The 22140-nt window shown below is 32.9% G+C and overlaps 1 protein-coding gene across 1 annotated transcript in view; it reads left to right on the top strand.

Annotated features, from left to right (window-relative positions):
- LOC117173262 (transient receptor potential protein) overlaps positions 1 to 22140 on the top strand; it is an 84681-nt gene that overhangs the window by 54588 nt on the left and 7953 nt on the right. The window contains 6 exon segments of the mRNA XM_033361731.1: positions 192 to 303; positions 1401 to 1534; positions 3677 to 3800; positions 15317 to 15512; positions 15621 to 15785; positions 17869 to 18091. Of these exon segments, the coding sequence (XP_033217622.1) occupies positions 192 to 303; positions 1401 to 1534; positions 3677 to 3800; positions 15317 to 15512; positions 15621 to 15785; positions 17869 to 18091 (954 nt within the window).

Genomic DNA, 22140 nt, shown 5'->3' on the forward strand with positions numbered 1-22140 from the left:
TCATTTTATGTCTAAACCAAGTATTTGTAATAAACAGACCCCTTTCTAAGCATAGACCAACTAATTTATCTCCGTTATAGTTTGTTCTTGGATCCCCAAAATATAATATTTTTTAAATTCAATTTTGACCTTTATGTTATTTTGGGATTTCTTAAAGAAAGATAAGGTGCTTAAAGGATTAATTTTGTTTTCTCAGAGAGAGTACTGGAGCGGGGAAGATCCTTGGTATCCAAGAGATCAGTGGGACGCCTTTGATCCGATGCTTCTATCTGAAGGTGCATTTGCGGCCGGTATGATTTTCAGGTAACGTTAGCAAATTTTAAATCTCCGTCGCTTGTTGATATACCGAGAAAAAGAATTGATAATTATATAAGGGAGTGTTAACATATTACGTAACGTTATTTTCTGTCTACAGTTTTCACTGAAAGTCGGTTGCATTCATCGCTTCATTGGGATTTTCGCAAATCTTTCCAAGTTTTAAAATATTTTTAATCGATTCAAAATCTATTAAATATCTAAAAATATTCCAAATGAAATATTAGACTTTGGTATCTTGTACGCTCCTTCTAAAAATTTTAGGAAATAATTAATCATTCACTTAAAAAGTATCAAAATTCTTTTTAAAAACTTTCCAAGTTTATAATTATATTCAACTCTTTTTAAGGATTCTAAATATCTCTTCAACTTACTCGAATTATTTATAAAGTGTTGTAGCCATGCAAAATTGAAAAGTTTGCTTTTAAAGTTTTTTTAAAAATCTTTTTAATTTTTTCTTAAAATTAATTTTTCAAAATAAAATTCTTGACATGCTGCAAGTTTTAGTTTACTTAAAAATGTTTTAAATCCTCAACATTATAAAAATTGTTTCAAAATCTTCTAGATTCTTTTTCCCACATTTTGAAACCTTCAAAACTTAAATTCTTTTGATTTAATTTTTAACGTTTGAAAAATGTTTTAATAGATAAATAAACTGGAAACAGCAACTCAACGTTGCTTTTTTAGATAGCACATGCAATTAAAAATGTTACATAATCAGGTCAAAAAACGACCCCTCCTATTTTAATGTCACTTAATATGCGAACGCTCCCTTAACGAGTATTTGAAGTGGATAAATTAAACAAGTTCAAATTTGAAGATTTAAGAACTGATTTTGGAAATCCGTCATTTGTATTTTTGTTTAATATAAACGTTGAATTTTTAACAATCAAAATTAACTTGGGATTGAAATTCTACTATTAGATGACAAATTATTTAATTTCATTTGTGAAATGCTTTTTGTAAATATTGTAAAATATCTCTTGGGAGGAAAAAATATGACCAATTTGGGGTACATTAAATTATATATATCACTCGAGAAAGAATATAAGAGGGCGTAAAAATCTAGGAGTCATTTTTTTCAGCTTTTTAAAACTCGTACACATATTCAGCGTCAACCCACACCTCGGACCCTTACAGATTTCCCTCGGGAGAATGATAATAGATATTATCAAATTCTTCTTCATCTACAGTCTCGTCCTCTTCGCCTTTGGTTGTGGTGAATATTACCGAACTTAAACTCTGAGTCACGTTACTTTATTATAATTTTTATAATTCTAAACTATATAAATTAGTATGTAATAATTATCACAGTAAATATCAGTTAATTAATTTGAGTCCGAAATTAAATCTAAATTACATTCAACGTTTTTATACAGATTTAGAATTTTTTACTGGATTCTCATGATGCCAATTTTCATGCATGTCATGAATTATTATGTGGGGCAATCGTCCAATATCAGTTCACATTCAAGTTATGATCTTCTTTACAAAAATTTCCTACATTTCTTTGAACAAAGAATGATTCAGTTTAGATTAAAACATAAACTACGAATGTTAATCTAAAGAAACACTTTTTGAATCAGTAAACAGCTGAATCTAAAGAAATACTTTGAGAGTAAACAGAATTTCTAGAGTTCAATATTCCTTTTTGTTGTTAGAAATTAAATTTTCAACTAAAAATTCAACTGAAATTTGAACTCTTTTTGAAAATTCAACACTTTCTTAAGAAGACATTCTTTTTGCTTGAGTATTAAACTTTCTTGTAAAAAATTCAGCAATTTGGTTAGAATTTTATTTCGTTCGTAACTGAAAAATCTTTCTTGATTAAAATATTAACTACTCCAGTTAAAAATTCAGTATTTTAATTGAAAATTTATCTCCTTTAGTAAAAATCTCATCATGTTAGTGAAAGATACAACTATTTTTGGTTGAAACTTCATTCTTTTTGATCGACAAGTCTACTGTTATATTTATGTTGAAAATTTACTTATTTTGTTGACAAATGAACAATTTCATTAGAAAAACATTCTTTTTGGGTGAAAATTCGACTGTCCTGTACAAAAAAATCTTTTGGTTAAAAATGTTAACACTTTTGTTCAAAATTCTTCTTTTGGGGTTGTAATTTAATCTCTTTTGATACAAATTTAATAATTTTTAGTTCTAAATTTTACTTTTTGGTTTAAAATTAAACTGTTTTGATTGAGCATTCACCACCTTTCTGTTAAATTAACTGTTTTTTATTTGAAATGAAAATATTTTTGAGTCTTAATATCAATCATTACTCTTTTTATTAGTAAAATTTTTTTCTAAATGAAAATTTAACTATTTTAGATTAAGATTTATTAATATTTAATTTAAAATTCATCTCTTTTGGTATAAATGTCGTCGCTTTGGTTAGAAATTCAACAATTCTTTTGTTATTATTCAATTATTGGGTTGAAAATGTATCGTTTCAACCATTTTTGCTTGAAAGTTAATTACTTTTAGTGGAAGACTATATTCCTATATTTTTGCTTGAGACTGAAACTTTTTGGTTCAAAGTTTTATTAATTCGTTGAAAACTAAATGAATGTGTTAAAAAGTCATTCTTCTTTATCAAACATTCAACTGTTTTTTTTAATTCGTCTCTTCAGGTTGACAATTAAAATATGTACTTTGTTGAAAGTTGAAGTCTTTTGTTACAATTTTTTTTTGTTGGAAATTCATCTTGTTAGTTCAAAATTCATCCTTTTGTTTTAAAATTGAGTTCTTTTGTTAAGAAATCGCTTTTTTGATAGAAAATGTTTTTTACTGAAAATTGATATTTAGTTGAAAGTTAATTAATTTTGTTTGAAAATTCTACTACTATATTTTTGTTTTAATTATTAATCAGTTTTGTTTGGAATTTGAACTCCTTTGTTAAAAGTTGATTTTTGTTGTTTTTTGATTCATCATTTTAGTCAAAAATTCCTCTATTCGGTAGAAAAATTAACTATTTGTTGAAAAATCATGTTTTTAGTTAAAAAGAAATTGTTTTAACTGAAAATGTAACTGTTCAATTTTGGTTGAAAATTGATATTTTTTAGTAGAAAATTCAATTATTTGTAGGAAATTCATGTATTTTTTTGCAAATTCATCATTTTCTAAAACATGATCTGTTATTCCCAGAATTGGGAATCTGAACAAGGTCACTTAATAGATATGAATAAATTTGCGTAAAAATTAATTGTTGATCCGCAAAAGTAGATCATTTTGATCTCAAGTTGATAATCAAAAGAATAAGCAATGGTTCGATATCTTGAGGTTTACTGTGATTGTATCATTATAATTAATATAATTATTATTTTTTAAACCTTTGATTAATCGAGATATGTTTTAGGAATGAATCAGCTCATGTGGTACTATGCAGACTTGGAGAAGAGAAAATGTTATCATGCTCATGGGGATATACCAGATTTTGATAATCAGGAAAAGGCGTGTGCTACTTGGCGAAGATTTGCTAAGTACGTGATAATTCTATGATATTATGATATCACATTATTTTCATTTAAAAATATGTAATTTTTTATCCTTTTCTATCTCTATTTGTTCTTTACGTTTTAATCCCCTTTTGCTAACCCAGAGAATGCCATGCACTTTTATTCTATTTTAATTCGATCCTATTGTATTCGAATGATTTTTATTTGATTTTTTTTTACAAAATGCTTTCAATTTTTCTTCTATTCCATATTGACAGTCTCTTTTCAACTATTACTATTATTATCTCTTTTTTTTCAAACGTTTACTCGGGTGAACCCGGTTTTACATCATATCCACTGACTTAGTCAAGTGACTGATGAGGTGAGGATGTTATAAGTTAATTTAATGTGATGCTCAAAGCTCCTGCGATGATGTTGTAGGTATATAATTACGAGCATAGTGTAGCTTCGAGTTTATCCTTACCGCTGCCATATTTAAACAGCGGCCGCGAACGTTGGAGGTGACAAGTCACCTCTGGATCAGTAGCCACTACTCTCCTAAATGTTCAAGATGTTCAGTGCATCTTCCGTGCACATTTCCAGTAGCCAAAATCATAATAGGATGAATAGATGTATGTCTCACATTCCTACATATGAAGGGTGGATATTCAAAGTCGTATAACCGCTAATTTGTCAAAATTCGTTTTATTTCTTTTTTTTCGAAACTCTAAGCTGATGCCGTCATTTTAGCGATAAGAGCAAGTCAAAATTCGCAATAGTTTTATTGTGAGAATTTTTCAAACATTGCATTTCGGTAACTGACGTCCTATTGGCAATTCAAACTCGTATAACAACCAATGGAGACTTATATAAATTTCGTGTTTTCACAGACACTTTCGGACTTTTACAGTAGTAGGATTTACCAAATGTATCTATATGTGTGTTAGCATTCTTCGTGAGAACTCATGCGCATTGAAATTTGGTATAATACCCTACCTAAAAACATTTGACTCAGTGCTAATCATCTGTTTGACTGCATTTCTGTATTGCGTTTTGTTTTTCGCGTATGCAAAAAGTATTTCAATGTTGAAAATCATCAAACCGTGCATTTGATTATTTTATGACATTCATCTACTAACATTTTTGTTCAAAAAGCGATGTTCTAGGTCCTATACTTCCGGACAAATGGTTAATCGCGTCGCGGAAAACAAGAAACGTCACATCAGCTGCGAGGAACACACGTCTCTCTTACTTTCACTTCGTGACGATAATGGATGCTATACGACTTTGAACTGCAGACCCCTCGACTTATACGTGGCAAAATTTCAAGTGGTCGTATCTTCCTCAATTGTAATAGAAATTGCTTCAAACTTGAATAGGTGAAGTATTATCTTATAATGAAGAAACAGTCGTGAGCTTTTCAAAAAATATTAAAATTACAAAAAATGCGAGCGTTTTTCTGGTCTACTGTAAAAAATTGGAAATGGCGATTAAACGGCTTTGAATATCCACCCTTCATATGGTCTTTACTTCATGCGTGAAATCTTTATACTTATGGTTCTTGGCTGTACGGATTGACTGAAAATTTCGTTTAAGTGGACTAGCAATGTCGATGATGTAGACTCTTCCACGTTTTTTCTCGCATTATGATGTCAGATCTATTGGCTCGAATGTAATAATCGCTTTGGAAAGCAAAATCCCAATATAAGATGTAATATTCGCTTTCTAAAACGGGTATTGGTGTGTATCTATAGAAAGACATCTATTCTGTTAAGAGTCCTAGGTACAGGGCCCGCTATATCGTTATGTATGTGCGTATATTCCCGTGTGGAATAAATTTATGGCGCTATACTGTTCCAGCCTAGACCGCCACGAGTCTATACTGGCACTATCTCGAGAAACTATGCTGGGGCAGTGCGCAAATGTAACGCTCCAATCTTCTAGCCGCTATCTAAACAAGCGGTACTGCCGAGTTCTAGTGAATCTAGTAAAATCTAGTAGATCTAGATGCGACCTAGATTACATATTTGATACTAATTTTTATAATTAAATCATTCCTGACATAAAAGCACTATGAGCTACATTGAAAATATTAACAAATTCCAGATTTCTGTAAGAAAAATGGAATATAGCTCGTATGTGATTTTTTGTCAGAATGTTTCCAAATTCCTGCATTGATTCAAATTTTTATTTGGAGTGAAAAATTGTTTAATTTCAATATCTTTCATGTGAGACGATTTTTTTCAAATGCTGGGGTTAGAAAAAAAAACACCTTATACAAAAACTATTGGAATTAGTCAACGTTCTATTCCGGATATAGATTTAATTGAAAAGAGGACTAAGCCTTGATTATCTAGAAAAGATGTAATTCTAGTATTTATGGAGTAAAATGAAAAAATCCAGTTTTGAGGTTGGGTCTTGATTCCAACTCCCTTACGTCGAAAAAGAAGCTGGAAAACTTTAAACCTCATGGTCGCGAAACGAAACGTATTAATACTGAATGGCGGCATAGGGAACATCTGATTGTTGCAATCCGGTTCCGGTTATTGTTGCCAACTTTTTTGGTAGCAGTTTTGAAATCGCATTGCATGATGAAAGTTGAGTGCTGTTGGTAGCACTGAAAAATATTTGAGGTTTGAAAATATTTCATTTTAATGTACATGAGTACTGGATACATGTCATACGAAAAGGAAAATTACTTTCCTAGAAAACCTAACGATAAAATGTCTTTATTCAGCAATGATTTTTTATATTAGCTTTGTCATTCATTCAATAGTTTACCACTAGACAAGGTATAGTGCGTCAGATCAATCGATACTTAGTGATGAATTAAATTAACAAATCTGCACTATGAGACAGCATTGACAACACAGGCAACTTTATTTATTTTATTTCCTTTCATTTCAGCACTGCAATAAATATAATTTTTTATCTTTTATTGATTAGTTTTTAAATGACGCATTCTTTTTCAAAGTACAAATAGAAGTACTTTCTAAAGCCAACCTAGATTTTAGACGAAATTTTTATATTAATGTGATGTCAAATTCTGGCTAGCGACATTAGTGGGTGTACATAGAACTACGTGATGGATTTTTCTATCTAGTAGACATAGATAGCGCCAAAAGAGCGCCAATCTAATTCGGCGTGAACAGACACGGGTTCTCTCTGAGACATTATGCTACAGTCATCAATAATGTTCTCAATGGATTTGTTGGTATCTCCACATAATCGGTATAGGTCAACCACGTCTTTATGTAATACGCATTTGCGATAATTTCTGGTGCTGAAAACCTTGTCCTGTATTGCAATGACGAATCCTTACGTTTCTGGATATAGAACACCCTTTATCAGCCAAATATTGGATGCCTTACTATCCACTTTATGTTGATCTAACGTTTTTGGGTGCTCGCCGTGGATAGTTTTCTGTCTCCATTGTATTTTTAATTTCTCTATGGAGTTTGCTCTGATATTCTAGGACTCATCTGAGGACAAATTCAAGGTCGTGTAGTCAATATTCGCTTTACGGACGGTGCTGTAAAACGCAACACCTCGTTTTCTGTAAAAATAGTCTCGCAACTGACTCACACATTTTTCGACATTTACAACGCCCCTACCCCCTATTTATATTTCGTGATAGAACTATCCTTTCAATCGCTGAATAAATGTGATGCATTCGGTGCTTCGTAATTTCTACGCAGACGATTCTGTTTAAGTTTGCAAGGTCGTTGTAAGACCATTTGATGAGTCTGAAGAAGTACGTGAGGCCTGGAGTAGCACAGGTGGTGGTTGCCCTGATTTTGTTTTCCGAGTTGAGAAAAGTCTTCATAATCCATCTAAGTCTCGTAGTGAAGGCAGTCGTTAGATTTGTCTTAACTTTAGTTTTGTGACATAGATCACTTGCTGCAGTTTCTGCGCTGAACTAGCGTACAGCTTCAGGTCATCCATTTACAGAACATGGGTCATTTGATGACCAATATACCCGTCGTAATGCGTATTGATGTAGTTATCCTTGGTTGTCCATGGTCAAAATACTTGATTCGTGTTCACCTAAAGCGTCATCGTACGACTTAGAAAGGCAATGAGGCTTAAGAAGATTTTGTAAAGTTCTAAGCTTTCAAGGAAATAGTCATGCAGCACGTAAGGAAATGCTGGCTTATAATCAATGTATGCCATGCGTAAGTTCCTTTGATACTTACGAGCTTAAGTCATGGCAGTAACGTTTATAGTGACTATACCTTTACTGCCTCGCGAGTTCTTACAAAATCCTTTTTGTTTTTCTGCAAGGAAGGTATAGTGATGGATGTTCAATGATCTTTAGACAACACTTTGCCAACGCATTATACACACTCATCAGGTACTTTTACCAAAAATTGTGCGCTATGACAGGACCTGGAGTTTTCCAGTTATTTGCCCTTTTCGAGACCGCTGCAACATCTAATGCTGTGATGTTTTCCAGCGGTATTGCAGGGCTATTGATTGCCCTTGCTTTCTTCAGTTTGAGCTTCGCAGTATCCAAATTACATCTGTTCATTTTTCCCCAAGCACCCGACCAGTAGTTTGTCATGTATTCCAACTTCCAATAGTTTACGGTAGAACCTTCTTTCGTCTGTCTGAAAGCTTCGATTTTATTACCTTCGTGCACTACTTTTCTCGTACCTGCGCAATCTGGCAGTAAGAACATCAACTCACTTCCAGTTTGCATCTTACTTTGCTGAAATCCATATTTAGCCTCATCTTCCATGGTGGATCTCGATCCTTTGCTGAGACAGAGACTGTATTTGTAGGCCTAATTCTACGATCCAACGTTCTAACGATTGCAGTTTGTATTATGTTTCCTCGCTAAATCTGAATTAGTTAAATTTAACTAATTAGCATTGAAATTCAGCTAATTGTAGAAGCAAGAACTCAGTAACTGATTATTGGTAAAAAATAATTGAATTGGTCACTTTCGTCTTACTAATTCACTTAGTCAAACGCTAGACGTTGCGCGCCACTGGTCACCATGCCGAACGGTGGCAAAATTACTAATTCGTTAGTCAAGAATCTACCAATTTCTTAGACAAAATTGAATTATTGATTCGTCAAAAATGAGACGCTTTCATTTTTTAATTTGCAGGATGAGATTTATTTTTAATACGTGGCACTTATCGCAGCGAAGAAAAGAACTATTAATTAAATAACAAAAGTAAAAACTAGAGACTATTTCTCCGTTTTAATAGAAAATTCCGGGGAACTTCTCTTGAATATCCATGATAGCCAGTGTGTTCTTTGAAATCCACTATCTCGCATATTCTTGAAAGTCTGTTGGAGTAGCAAAATAATATTATCTTTTTCTGCATCAATGACTTGACGTGGTTATGCTGAGAAATTCACTAATGAATGGGTAGTTCTTAGAAATCGCTAATAAAAATTAGTTATTTTTTTAGCCACTCAATTGGCAAGGTACAAACAGTGGCCCGTTGAGTAATTCATGAGTTAAAACCGTGCAAGTAACTAATTTTTAAGTGAAAAATTGAGTGTACTGTTTGAATTAGTTCAATTTTAACTAATACAGATTTAGAGAGTAAATACGTAGGTAAAATCTTGATGTTGAGGTGTTCTATTATTGCACACAGATCATTTATGATCTTCATCTTGCGCAGAGAATGCCTTAGTATTTCCTTCACATACCTGAGTTCTAGTGCAGCATGACCAAAATTCCTTACAAGGTGCTGTATTCTTCGTCGTCCACATCTTCCAAGGAGAGCTAATCAATAAGAAGCTGATATTTCACTTCCATTTTGATAGCAGTTATTTCTACAGTCGAAAGCAATTTGTTTACAGATACTGCGCGTTTTGAACATGCCAGATTCTGCTTATTTATTCTTGTAGCTTACTCTTGATATTTGAGTAAAAAGAGTCTATGATTTTCTCTCCTAAAACTTTACCCACATTTCTCTGCCAAACAATAAAGGCGCATAACATCTCTGTTCTTATGGTATGTCCTTTTTAATTGCCTCTTGTTTTCTAATTGGTTGGACACGCTGAGGCTTACAAAAAAGTATGCAACCCGTCTTATACGCTAATGCTATTCTTATGGAAGCGTATGCGGGTTTGCATACATTTTGGTAAGCCCCAGCTTTTCCACCCTCTATAAGGCCATCCACCTCTTGAGAATATGGTGGAGTTGGATCATCAAGAGGTTGAGGAACAACATCAATTGCCCCTGCATGAGCGGGTAACGTGGCTTCCTCTAGGTGATGTTCATTGCCGTCGTTTTTCCACGCCCTAAGCTGTCGCACCAAATCACTACGATTTGCAACGCCAACCTTATAAGATCCATCAGCGTTTTCAGATAAATCCCGCTGACTAGGATTACAAAGTCAATGCACCACAGGAGGGGTAACAGGGGACCCTCTGTGGGATAATCTGCGACGCTATTTCTCTAACTAGGCCTTTGCTCCATCTAAATTCGAGCCACCTACGGCATAGCATGCTTCCTATTTAGTCTTCTAGCTCCTCTGGCATACTACACTTTGAAGCCTCTCGACATATGACTTCTGGAGGGTTATTCTGAAGGCATTCCATAAGTCCAAGAAAGTATCCACGGAATACCCTCCCTGTTCTAGATGTTACGTCAATTTTTCCTTAGCAGCATGGATCGTAGTTTCTGCAGAGTAGCGTTACAAAAATGCCGAAAGAAAACAAGAGGAAGTGCATATCTTTCGCAGAGAAAAATAAGCTTTTAGACAAGGTGAAATCTGGTACCTTAAAACAGTCTATTTAAAAGAAATATGGTATTTCTGAGAGCTTGTACAAATCTGTAAAAGCTCGCGAATATTTTTTAAGAAGTAAAGTTAAAAGTTATTAATATGTGAAAAAGAAATCGTCAAGAACACGTAACAATAAGGATCTAAGTGCTGCTGGCTTAGAAAGGTTTCAGCAAATCATAGGCAGGGACGATCCTGTGTCCGGACCAATGCTTAAAAAGAAAGCTTTAATTTTAAACGAGCAGAATTTATTGTATATTAAAATGTTTAGAAGTTCTGAACAAAATTTTTAAATAATTTTTAATTTGAAAAAAATTTTAACAACTTCAAAATTTCGCAAGATTTGCAAATAAAAGTTGAAAACTTTTCAAGGATGTTTTAACTATTTTAAATTAAAATAATTTAACTTGTAATTTGCGAAGTGTTCAGTTACATTTTTTTGTAATTTTCTTTGTTTCCAGCTTAAAATTGCCTAAAATAATAAACAATTTAAAGTTCATTGATTGATTCTTCAATTTAAAGCATGGGGAAATAAAAAATTGGATTGTTTTTTTTTTAATTGAATCTGAAACTTGGAACTCTATAATGCAAAGTTTTAGTATCTTTCATTTTATACGTGTAAATAATTGAGCATTCAATTTCAAAATTTTTGAATTATAAATTTTCTAGACTTTTATTTAAATAGTTTAAAACTTGGGATTGAACTTTGAGTGCTTCTATATCTAGTTTGTCTTCTATTACTTTAAATGGAAAAAAATATTTTTACGTTCTCATCCATATTGAGAAGGTACTATTAGTTTTATGCGAAAAATGACTCTTGCGGATTTTACAAAATGTCGAAGTTTTGAGGCCCCCTGAGTCAGAAAAACGCGTTTTACGTCAGTGTCTGTCTGTCCGGCGTCGTCGTCGTTGTTGGTATCTTTGTCTGTATACCGGATAACTTTCGAACGTTTGGTCGGATGGATTGTGCTTTAGCATACAATTTGAGGAACCAAAAAGAAAGATCGAGTTCGTTAATCAGCCGTTTTTAATAAAAATTTAAAAAGTTAGAGCTTTTTTAACAAAGCAAGACACGAAAAGAGATAAATCGACCAAAGTTGTCCACCTAAAAAAGGTCCAAAAACTTTTGATAAATTAATTCTTTATAGGATAAGTAGTTTTTGTTTTATTCATAAAATACAACATTAAAAATTTTTTTCATTAGTTCGTGTACAAACGACACAAGCTACGAGAATGAATGTGACAATATTTATTCAACCAAAAAAGATCTACAAATTTGTTACGAATATTATTTCAATAGGAATCGTAGTTTTGGTTTTATTCGTAAAAAATTACCTTGAAAACAAACATATTAAATTTGTTGAATAAGCAATCCCAGGCTGAGGTACATTAAATATGTATTTTATTTGATATGAAAGTGCTAAACATAATGTAAAAAAGTTCACATTTTGAACAAATTTGAGTGCAAAGCACGAGATACGTGATGAGAATGTGATCGATAAAACCGAAAGAGCTTTAACAAAAGAGAGTTCAAAATCACGAAGTTATAGTTGTCGATCCGTTGAACTTTAATTTTAAACCCAGATAACAATGCGTGAGGTGTTGCCAAGAACGTAAGCACTGTGTCCGCACAAGCTGATGGTGATAAATGTTCACCCAAAGTGAGCACACTGAGTGTGCACGACGTGCAGCAGAGTATGTGGCCATTATGGCTCCTCACAATCGCAGGTTTTGTGTGAAAGCAAAATTTAAAAAAATGTATTAAAATAAAACATTTTTTGATTTTGAATTAGATTATCAATATATTGTAATGATTTGTAATAATTTCTAAAGTCAAACATTAATAATTCTCATCCATAATTGGTATAGAATTTGAAATTCTTGACTAACCTCCCCACCCTTGTAAGAATATCTTTGTATTAGGAATATTCAACAATAAGTTTCTAAGTAAACCATTTTTCCCTTCTCAGAATGCTTAGGTAATACTTGCATTTTTTGTTATTAAATTGTAGAAAAAAAAACCATTTTTACAAAACTTTGAACTGCTATCTCTAGATTTGGACCAAACTAGATGAATAACATTAACGATTGGATCAAAATTCTTTTATGTAACTGGCACTAACAAAATGGGATGAAACTTACGGTGTGTTCCCTGTTAAGAATTGCTTTAAACATTAATTATAACATATAGCACCTGCTAAATATGTGAATACAATACCTTTTAAGTGGGTTAAATTGATTTATGAAATGTTTCTTAAAATATATTGTTTAATAGGTTAATATTAATTTATTTTTTCCAGTATTGTTTCGGAAGCTTAGTTGATTGAATAATTGAGGGATTGAATCGAATAAGGACACATATTTATGTCCCCATCTTCGATCCGGCCCATCAATTATTAAAAAATGTTTTAAATTAATATAATTATGCGAGGGCAGTTTTCCGAACCGCGCGTGCCGACACGACGTGCGCAGCAAAAGCGACGCATAAGAGGTTACATTGTGAGGGCACCTTGTCGGCATGCGCGTGCGAATACGACGTGCGCCGCATGTGCGACGCATATGAGGTCACATAAGTCAGCATTTTCGCCATCACGTCGTGTCGATTATTCTACACATAGTGCACGCACCATGCGGGCTTAGTGCCGACATATTGCTACCTCGGAAAGGTCTGTAAACAAATGTGGGAAAAATATAAAGACCGAGCACATAGCGCGATGTAAATACATAATACAGCGCGAGATAAATACATCATCGAGCGTGAAAACCCAAAGTCGTGTTCTAGGCGTGCTCACACTTGCGAGTGGAGTAAGTCGCGCACCTAGAATGTACCCGCACAGCGGACAGGGTTTTTTAAGATGAAACTTCAACAGAAATGGTTCAAACGGCCCTGACTGTTTATAGTTTGGAGTATCCCAAGATTGCACGACGGACATTCATAGTACCCCCGAAACGTTCTCTATAGCGGGACTGCAGTTTAGTTTGATCGAACGACGAAACCCATGCCCTTTTTTAGGAGCATTAAATAAACGCTATCCGCTCTTAGTGATTTAAAGGGGCAGAACGACTTAACGGCCCATTCAACTTTCTTGATACTAACTACCTCGGCGGAGAAATTTCAGTCAGCCATCTTTTACTGCCGACCCTAGCCTTCCTTCTCTCTGTCAAAGTTAGCTGAAAACCTAGGAAGTAGACTTCCATCTATTGATTTTGCGGTGCTTCTGCGTCTTCGGCAAACTTACCATTCTCGAGCATTATGAGCCCGAGGCGATCTTCCGTATTTCTTGCCATGATCTTTTTAAGCGTCGCTGTGTCAAGAATTTTCTTTAATTCCTTGTAGAAGCACCTCCAATCTTAATGTTTGTAAATTCTTATGTTTTTATTGTATTAGTACTTTGCCGTCTAATAGATATCCCAGTCTGAAGCCAACTAAGTTCTTTTTGTCCTATTGTACAACGCTCTAGTCTTTTCACGGAGTTTCTTCAGGTGTATATTCCTACATTCTGGTTCTTTTCTAGACTTAATTGCACTTATCGGGAAATTGTTCTCATATAATGTAATCAGAGACCTTCGCAGAAAATCCGCGGCGTGCTCTAATTTATCTATGGTGACGTAGCTTGAGAAGAATTCCAGAAGTCCGCTAAACGTTGAAGTTATCTCCACTAGCGAGTCCCGCGATCAGATATCTGCGGCCTTTACTATGATAGCCTACACCTGATGAAGACGTCGTTGAATCTGGGTCAAAGGAAATGAAGGAAGCCTCAAGTGGAGAGGGAAAGAGGGCTTGGAGTGGAAAGGACCCTGGCACAAATCCGAGCCCGCAATTCGAGAAACGCCCCCTGTGGATTTTGACCATAGACTGAAACTCGACTGCATCGATTCAGCGTCGATTAGCCGACTGGCCAGGTAGTCCGATAATCGACTGGATCGGCTATTAGGTATGTTCACTTCAATCAACAGCTAACTTCACTTCGTAGATTGCTGAGGGGAAAACAAGGGACCAAATGCATGGGAATCAGTTCATTTTTGCCCTATTGTGCTAATATCTTCGTAAGAACTAACTTTTTCTATATAAGTGTATTTGAAAAAAAGTTTTTATTTTTTCATTGCTATTTAATTAAATAATGAAATGATAATAATGATTAATAATTACAAATATATTACACAAATAAAGTGTTGTTCCATGCATTTAATCCATTGTTTTCCTCTCAGCTTTTAACAAAGGAAAGTTAGCTGACAGTTGAAGTGAAAATACCTAATTAGATATTTTCACTTAAATCAACAGCTAACTTCACTTCCTAGATTGCTGAGGGGAAAACAAGGTGCCAAATGCGTGGGATTCAGTTCATTTTTGCCGTATTTTGTTAATATCTTCATAAAATCTAATTTTTTCTATCTGTGTTTGTAAAAAAGTTTTTATTTTTTAATTGCTATTTAATGAAATAATAAAATAATAATTACTATTAATAACTACAAAGATATTGCAGAAATAAAGTTTTGTTCCATGCATTTGATCCATTGTTTTCCCCTCAGCTTCTTATTAGTGAAGTTAGCTATTGTTTGAAGTGAAAATACCTAATTAGGCTACGACACATAATATAAATTTCAATGCAGGAAAAGGGCAGTGCTCCAGTGACTCGTCTGATAATTTATATAATTTCCTGTGCATAAATATTACAAACCCTCTATCCTTCTCTACCCCTTTGTCATATTGCTCTATCATTTTTTATACTTTTATGTAATATTCCATGTTGTTCTATCTTTTTTCATCCTTTCAATACAAATTTTTAAACAATTATTTTTTCTAATCCATAGCCTATTTGAGACTTCACAATCGTTATTTTGGGCGAGTTTTGGAATGGTTGACCTCATGTCTTTCGATCTTACTGGTATCAAGAGTTTCACAAGATTTTGGGCACTTCTCATGTTTGGTTCATACTCCGTGATTAACATCATCGTGCTCCTGAACATGCTCATCGCCATGATGTCGAACTCCTACCAAATCATCTCGGTACTTCATATCTTCCTTTTTTAGAAACCACTATTTACATATTTCTTATTATTTATATTTAATTTTTTTAAGTGGTTGGAACAGAAAATAATTAGTGCATATTTACAGGAAAGGGCAGACACAGAATGGAAATTTGCAAGAAGTCATTTGTGGATGAGTTATTTTGAAGATGGTGATACTGTGCCACCACCTTTTAACATGGTACCAACAGCTAAGAATTTTAATAGAATAATCAAATGTGGAAATGCAGGTCACTCATCCAGATCTATAATCGTAAGTATTTTAATCTGCGAGTATTACCCGATCTTTTCTGAATAAACATCTGGATCAAAACAATTTTATATGACCTGACATTTTTCTAAATAGGCTTAAAAAATTATATAATAATTTCCTCATCTTTAACTATTTTTTTTATGTTATTAAATAATTTTAATGATGAATTATTATTAACTATTTAATTCGTCTTATCAGGGTTGCTGCAAAATTCCAATTTCGAAATTCCCTGACTTTCCCTGTTTTTTCCCTGACCAATTTTTTATTTTCCCCGACCATTCTGAATGTTTCTTTCAGATATATAAACAAACTTCATATTTCCACCTGAAAATATATTAATTTTTAATCAAAAAAGGTGTTATTAAACCTAAAAATTAGCATTTTCAACAAATGAGTTAAGCCGAAAATGTGAACATTTAACAGCAAAGTTTAATTTTCCACCCAAATATTTATAAAGTTTCTACCAAAATAATTGAATTTTCATTTAAAAAAGAATTTTTAACAAAGAAAATGAATTTTAAACCAAATAGTTATATTTCCAAACAATAAAATAAATTCTTAGGCAAAAATTGAATAGTTAAATTTTCAGTAAAAAAAAATTTATTTTTAGCTAAATAAAATAATTTTAAAACGCAATAATTAGTTTTATACTTGAAGAAAGTAATTTTTAACTAGAACGTTGAATTATAAACTACGAAAAATGCATTCTTAACCGCAAAAGTTGAATTTTTAATTCAAAAGATTAATTTTTTATCAAAAAGTCTTTTTTTTACATAATACATGAACTATAAACTAAATAATACCTTCTCTGATGAGAATTTAAAATGAAACATTCCCAAACAAAAATAGAATATTAAATTTTTTTAAATTGAGCTATCAACAATTAAAAAAGACATTTTTATTAATAAAAATCCTTATTAAAAAATATTCATTTTAGAGCAATGCACAAAAAACAATTCACATCAAATTATTTAATAAATTTATCTAGTCAAAACCATAACATCAAAAAATACAAGCTATCCGAATGTTTGAGAAATTAATCTTAAATGTACATATAGGGAATTACGACAGAATTCAAGTTGCAAGGGCTGTGAAAAAACAGATCTCGTCTCTGCGTAGCTTAGTGAGTAAGAGCATTAGACCGACAATCTGAAAGGCCTGAGTTCGGATCCCAGCAGAGCTTGCGAGTAATTTTTTCACAATTTATAAATAAAAATCAATATTAAAAAAATATTGATTTTAGACCAGTAGACAACAAATAATTAGGATCAAATTATACAATACATTTCGACAAAAAATACGAATTTTTAACAAAATAGTTGAATTTTTAATTTAAAAAGATAATTTTTCATCTAAATACGGAATAGTTGAATTATCGGTTTAAAAATTAATAATGTAATATTCGATATCTCAATGAAAAAAGATTTTTATTTCATACTAATAACAGTTGTATTAAATAAAAAAGAGGTATTCTTAACAAAATAATTGAATCCTCGACCAAAATATACTTTTTTTCAACCAAATGGTTATAGTTTCTAAATAAAAAAGTTGCAATTTCTATGAAAAAAAAAACTAATTTGAAACAAAACTGTTGAATTTAACACTAAAAAATACTTTATTACAATCTTGTTTGAATTTTTAACAAAATAAACAAATTAACTTCCATATCAGTTTATCGAAAAAGTTTTAAATTCCTTGACTTCCTGGAATTTCCTGACATGTATAGCAACCCTGCTTCTATTTGTTCAAAAAAGAATTACATAACAGAATCTGACTCTCTCGTACATAATTTATTTCATGCACTTGTTGATTTGAAAATTTCTAATTTGTGTGAAATATGGCAGCATAATCTCAACAATTTCGATGCGAAGCCAAATGTCGAAAAAGAATTTTAAAATATCTGTTCCATAGGAATTAACAGATTAATATTATGTAGATGTCCGATTCAAACCCGCCATTTAGATTCAGAAGACAAATCGTCCAATCAGCTTTCTTAAAAAAACGGATTCACTTAAGCAATCTTTCAATCGTTTCTTTTTTGCTGTGTTGTGGCCAAACTATTATAAACATTGACCTTTTTTAGAAAAAATCAAGAGAAAAGGCAAAGGAAAGACACGATATTGTGATGCGATTACTCATTCGGCGGTACGTTACGGCTGAGCAGAGAAAACGAGATGATTTTGGAATTACAGAAGACGACGTGATGGAAATTCGACAGGATATATCAACTCTGCGATACGAGTTGATTGATATTCTTCGAACAAATGGAATGCAAACTCCAAATGTCGACAAGACAGAAGCAGCTTGTGAGTTGTCACAGAAAGTTTCTTCTTTTCTTTTTCATATCAACAGGATATTGCGGGATATTCAATCAAAGATATTTTGACATCCCAAAAATATCCTAAGATATATCCGGATATAGCAATAGAATATTGTAAGATCTACCGTCTATATCACGAGATATCCTTTTAATATTTGCAGAATATTTCATCACAGCAGAAATTTCGATATCTATAGGATATCATAGGACACTTCTCTGAGGTTTTTAGAATACTCAAAAGTCCTACCTGAGATAAACAATATTCCGGGATATCCCATTCATATTTCGATAAATTCTAGGGATATCTGCAGGATATTCCATCGCAGAGGAAATTAGATACTTTTAGGATATAATATGATATTTTTCCGAAGTTTTTAGGTCACACAAAAGTCCTGCTTAAGGGTGTTGGTTCAATCCGACTTTGAATTTTTTTCAATAGGTACGGCACTGATTCCATATATATTTTTTCCGAAGGATTTGTGAACGAAAGAAAGAAAACTTGTCGAATATCCGGGGTTTTGCAAGATCCTCGGCTCAATGAAATGTTGAAAAATCAAAAAATTTGTTGAGGAAATGATTATTTTCCCGACAAATATGAATTTTGCGAAAGATAGAAACCAGCAGGTAGCAGACGGCACCATTTTAAAGATTAGAATCGTTAGCTAATTTATTTTTTTACTTACAATTCTGACAAAATAAAATAATTCTAGAGATTCACGGCTCTTCCAAAGGGCCAGGTCTTGAAGATGGCGTCCCCAAATTTTGTGAAATACGTTGCGAAATGGAGCAAAAAGCAGAGAAAACTGACATGCCCTGTCTGTGTTTTTGTAACTGTATTTGTGATCAATCACCAGGCTAGCTGTTACCTTCACTCTATACGCGGAATCGGAGCGTACTTCGTTATCGTCCGTGGGTCAAGAAACAATTCTCAAAGGGGAAGATCTCTTCAGGGACGTTGACTTTTTGATGAGACTATCATCAATAGATATTACTTCAAAAATAATAAGCCACGTGTCCCGGATTTTTTGGTCCCTTGTAAGAGCTATGAGCGTTTGTAAATCACATTAGCCAAGGGTGCAGAAACTCTACCAGTTCGCACGCGTAAACTCTCAACAAGAGCCGCTGGTCCAGTGGACCAGTCTGAATGTTGACCACGCTGCCGTATATTCGAATCTTTTTCTCAACTTTTTTTTCGTATTGTAAACATGTCAAGTAATAATTTTTAGTGCTTTCCCGGCGAATAAATTATTCGTTTGAAAAATCTACTGGGAAATAAATATCATGCAGACACCTTTCGAATAATTTATTTGTACAATCGTAATTTTTTTTACATTTTTGCGGGTGATAATCGTCATGGATTATCACGTAGCTGGGTGATGCAGTGTCCACTGCAGCGACGGAAGAAATGAGAATCAACCAAAGATTAGGCAGTTTTCAATTGGAAAATAAAAACAAAAAATGTGAATACAATTTCCTACAAAATATTGAAATGGACTTTTTTGCAAATGACATCTGCAAACGCATAAATTTGATCAATTCTCATTTCTTCCGTCGCTGCACCTTTTAAAGTGAAAATAGATTCATCTAAAAATACTGTATTGTACAAGAAAAGAGGATCTCTATCAATTCTGTCCATTATAATTTCACAAAATTCAACCCTACGATCAGGATCGTCTTCATTAAGCTCTTGTACCAGATGAACTTCGTAAGGATGGAAATTAATGCTTTTTAAAATATTTCGCACTGTCTCAGGAACAACGTCACGCTCATCACTAGCTCGACGTAAACTAAGGTGTCGGTTTTCAACAAATGCTTGAGCTTTGTCCATCTGCATCTCCTCAGATCCTGTAGATTATTGGCCGACCAGTTCTCTGAAGGTCCTTGATACATCCGTGATTCATAAAGCGCCTTACAGTTCTTTCAATTGTTGATTTTGAGACTGGATTGAACCCTTCTCCATTACGAAAAGTGCGATTTAAAAGAAAACGAACTTTATCATAAGATCAAACTCGATCTAAACGGTATAGGACTGCATAACTCTTCGGGAGGAACAGAACTCTCACCAGAACACCTGGAACTTTTAATGAAAAATTTCTTTATGATTTTACAATATTCAAAACGCTGTAACCAAGATCAATACAGAGCTCACCAATGAATTTCTCGTTGAAATTTACTTCAGGAATTAAACTGACCTCTTGGAAAACTTTGTTAATTTCAAATAACCTCTAAATGACCTTGAACGTTACAATCGACCTATGACTTGGGTACGTACTTGAACGTGGAATTTTCCGCTCTATCTATTGCAGATGTAAAAAAGGGGGTTTCCATTTAAAAACAACAAAGTTGTCCTTCAAAAAGCCATGAAGGTCAACTTCAAGGTCAAAATGAAGGTCACTATTGAATCCCTCGTTGAAATTTACTTCAGGAATTACACTGACCTCTCGGAAAACTTTGTTAATTTCAAATAACCTCTAACTGACCTTGAACGTTACAATTGTCCTATGACTTGGGTACGTACTTGAACGTCAAATTTTTCGCTCTATCGATTTCAGATGTAAAAAAGGGGGTTTCCGTTTAAAAAAACAAAGTTGAGCTTCAAAAAGCCGTGAAAGTCAACTTCAAGGTCAAAATGAAGGTCACTATTGAATTCCTCTTAAAATTTACTTCCGAAATGACCTTTACTTTTTTTTTAAATATGTTACATAAGGAAATATCCCATTCATATCTCCAGGTAACCTAGAAAATTTTACATGATATTCCATCAAAGTAGAATTAAGTATTAAATAGATATTCTGAAATTTATCTTCGCATATAAACTAGATATTTCGGGATATCCTATTTATATCTCGAGATATCCTAGGTATATTCCATCAAAGTAGAAATTTCGATATCTACAGGATAAACAAGTATGTTTTTTCACGTTTTTAAGATATTAAAAACTTATACTTGAGAGAAATAAAACTGCGGAATATTTTGTTTATATATCTAGATATCGTAGGGATATATACAGAATATTCCATCACATCAGAAATTTTGATATCTCTAGAATATCATGGAATGTTTGTCCAAAGTCTTTATGTCTTTATGGTACTCAAAATTCCTATAAGAATATTTCGGTATAAGATATTTTTATCTAGAGATATCTACGAGATATTCCTTCGAAGCGGAAACTGCTATATCCACAGGATATCCTAGTATGTTTTTCTGGCATCTTTAGGATATTCAGAAAATGCTGCTTAAGATAATTTTCGATTTAAAAAAATAAAGTCTTAATGAATAAATGTAATAGTTGGTATTTTGAACAAACAATATTTTTATTTATAATTAAAAAAGACTAATATTTCGGGATATCCCATTTATGTTTTGATGTGTCTTAGAGATTTCTACGGGATATTCCATCAAAGTGAAAACTTCGATTTCCACAGTATGTCTTAGGATGTTTTTCTATCAGTTTTAGGATATTCAAAAGCCTTAATTAAGATCAAGAATATTGAGGGATATTCTATTTATATTTTATATTTTGAAATAACCTAGATGCTTCTACCAAATATTCCATTAGATCAGAAATTCACATAAGTAGAAGATATCATGGGATTTTTTTCCAATATACCATTTGATCCCATTTATATTCCGGCTTATCCTAGGGTTAACCTGGCGATATATCTTTCAATACAAAAATTTGTATATCCCTGGGATATCTGGGTTGTATGTGGAATGTTTAAATTTACAACGTGGGATATTGAAATTTGTATATATCTCTCTTAGAACATTTGCATATCCCAGAAACGTCCCATAGAAACACCGGATATCCTGGATATGTCAACATTTTCAGCTTGTATGATATCCCGTTGGGTTATCACTGGGATAACCCGGGACATAAATAGGATGAAATGGGATATCATAGGATTTCTTATTGTTATGAGGAGATATCCTCCATGTTTTTCTGATATTTTTAAAATATTAAAAAGTCCTACTTGAAATAAAGAATATTGCGGGATATCCTATGACAAATTGGTAATGTAGTTTGGGGACTTC

The sequence above is a fragment of the Belonocnema kinseyi genome, chromosome 5 (assembly GCF_010883055.1).
Source record: "Belonocnema kinseyi isolate 2016_QV_RU_SX_M_011 chromosome 5, B_treatae_v1, whole genome shotgun sequence".
In the NCBI taxonomy this organism is placed as follows: Eukaryota; Metazoa; Arthropoda; class Insecta; order Hymenoptera; family Cynipidae; genus Belonocnema; species Belonocnema kinseyi.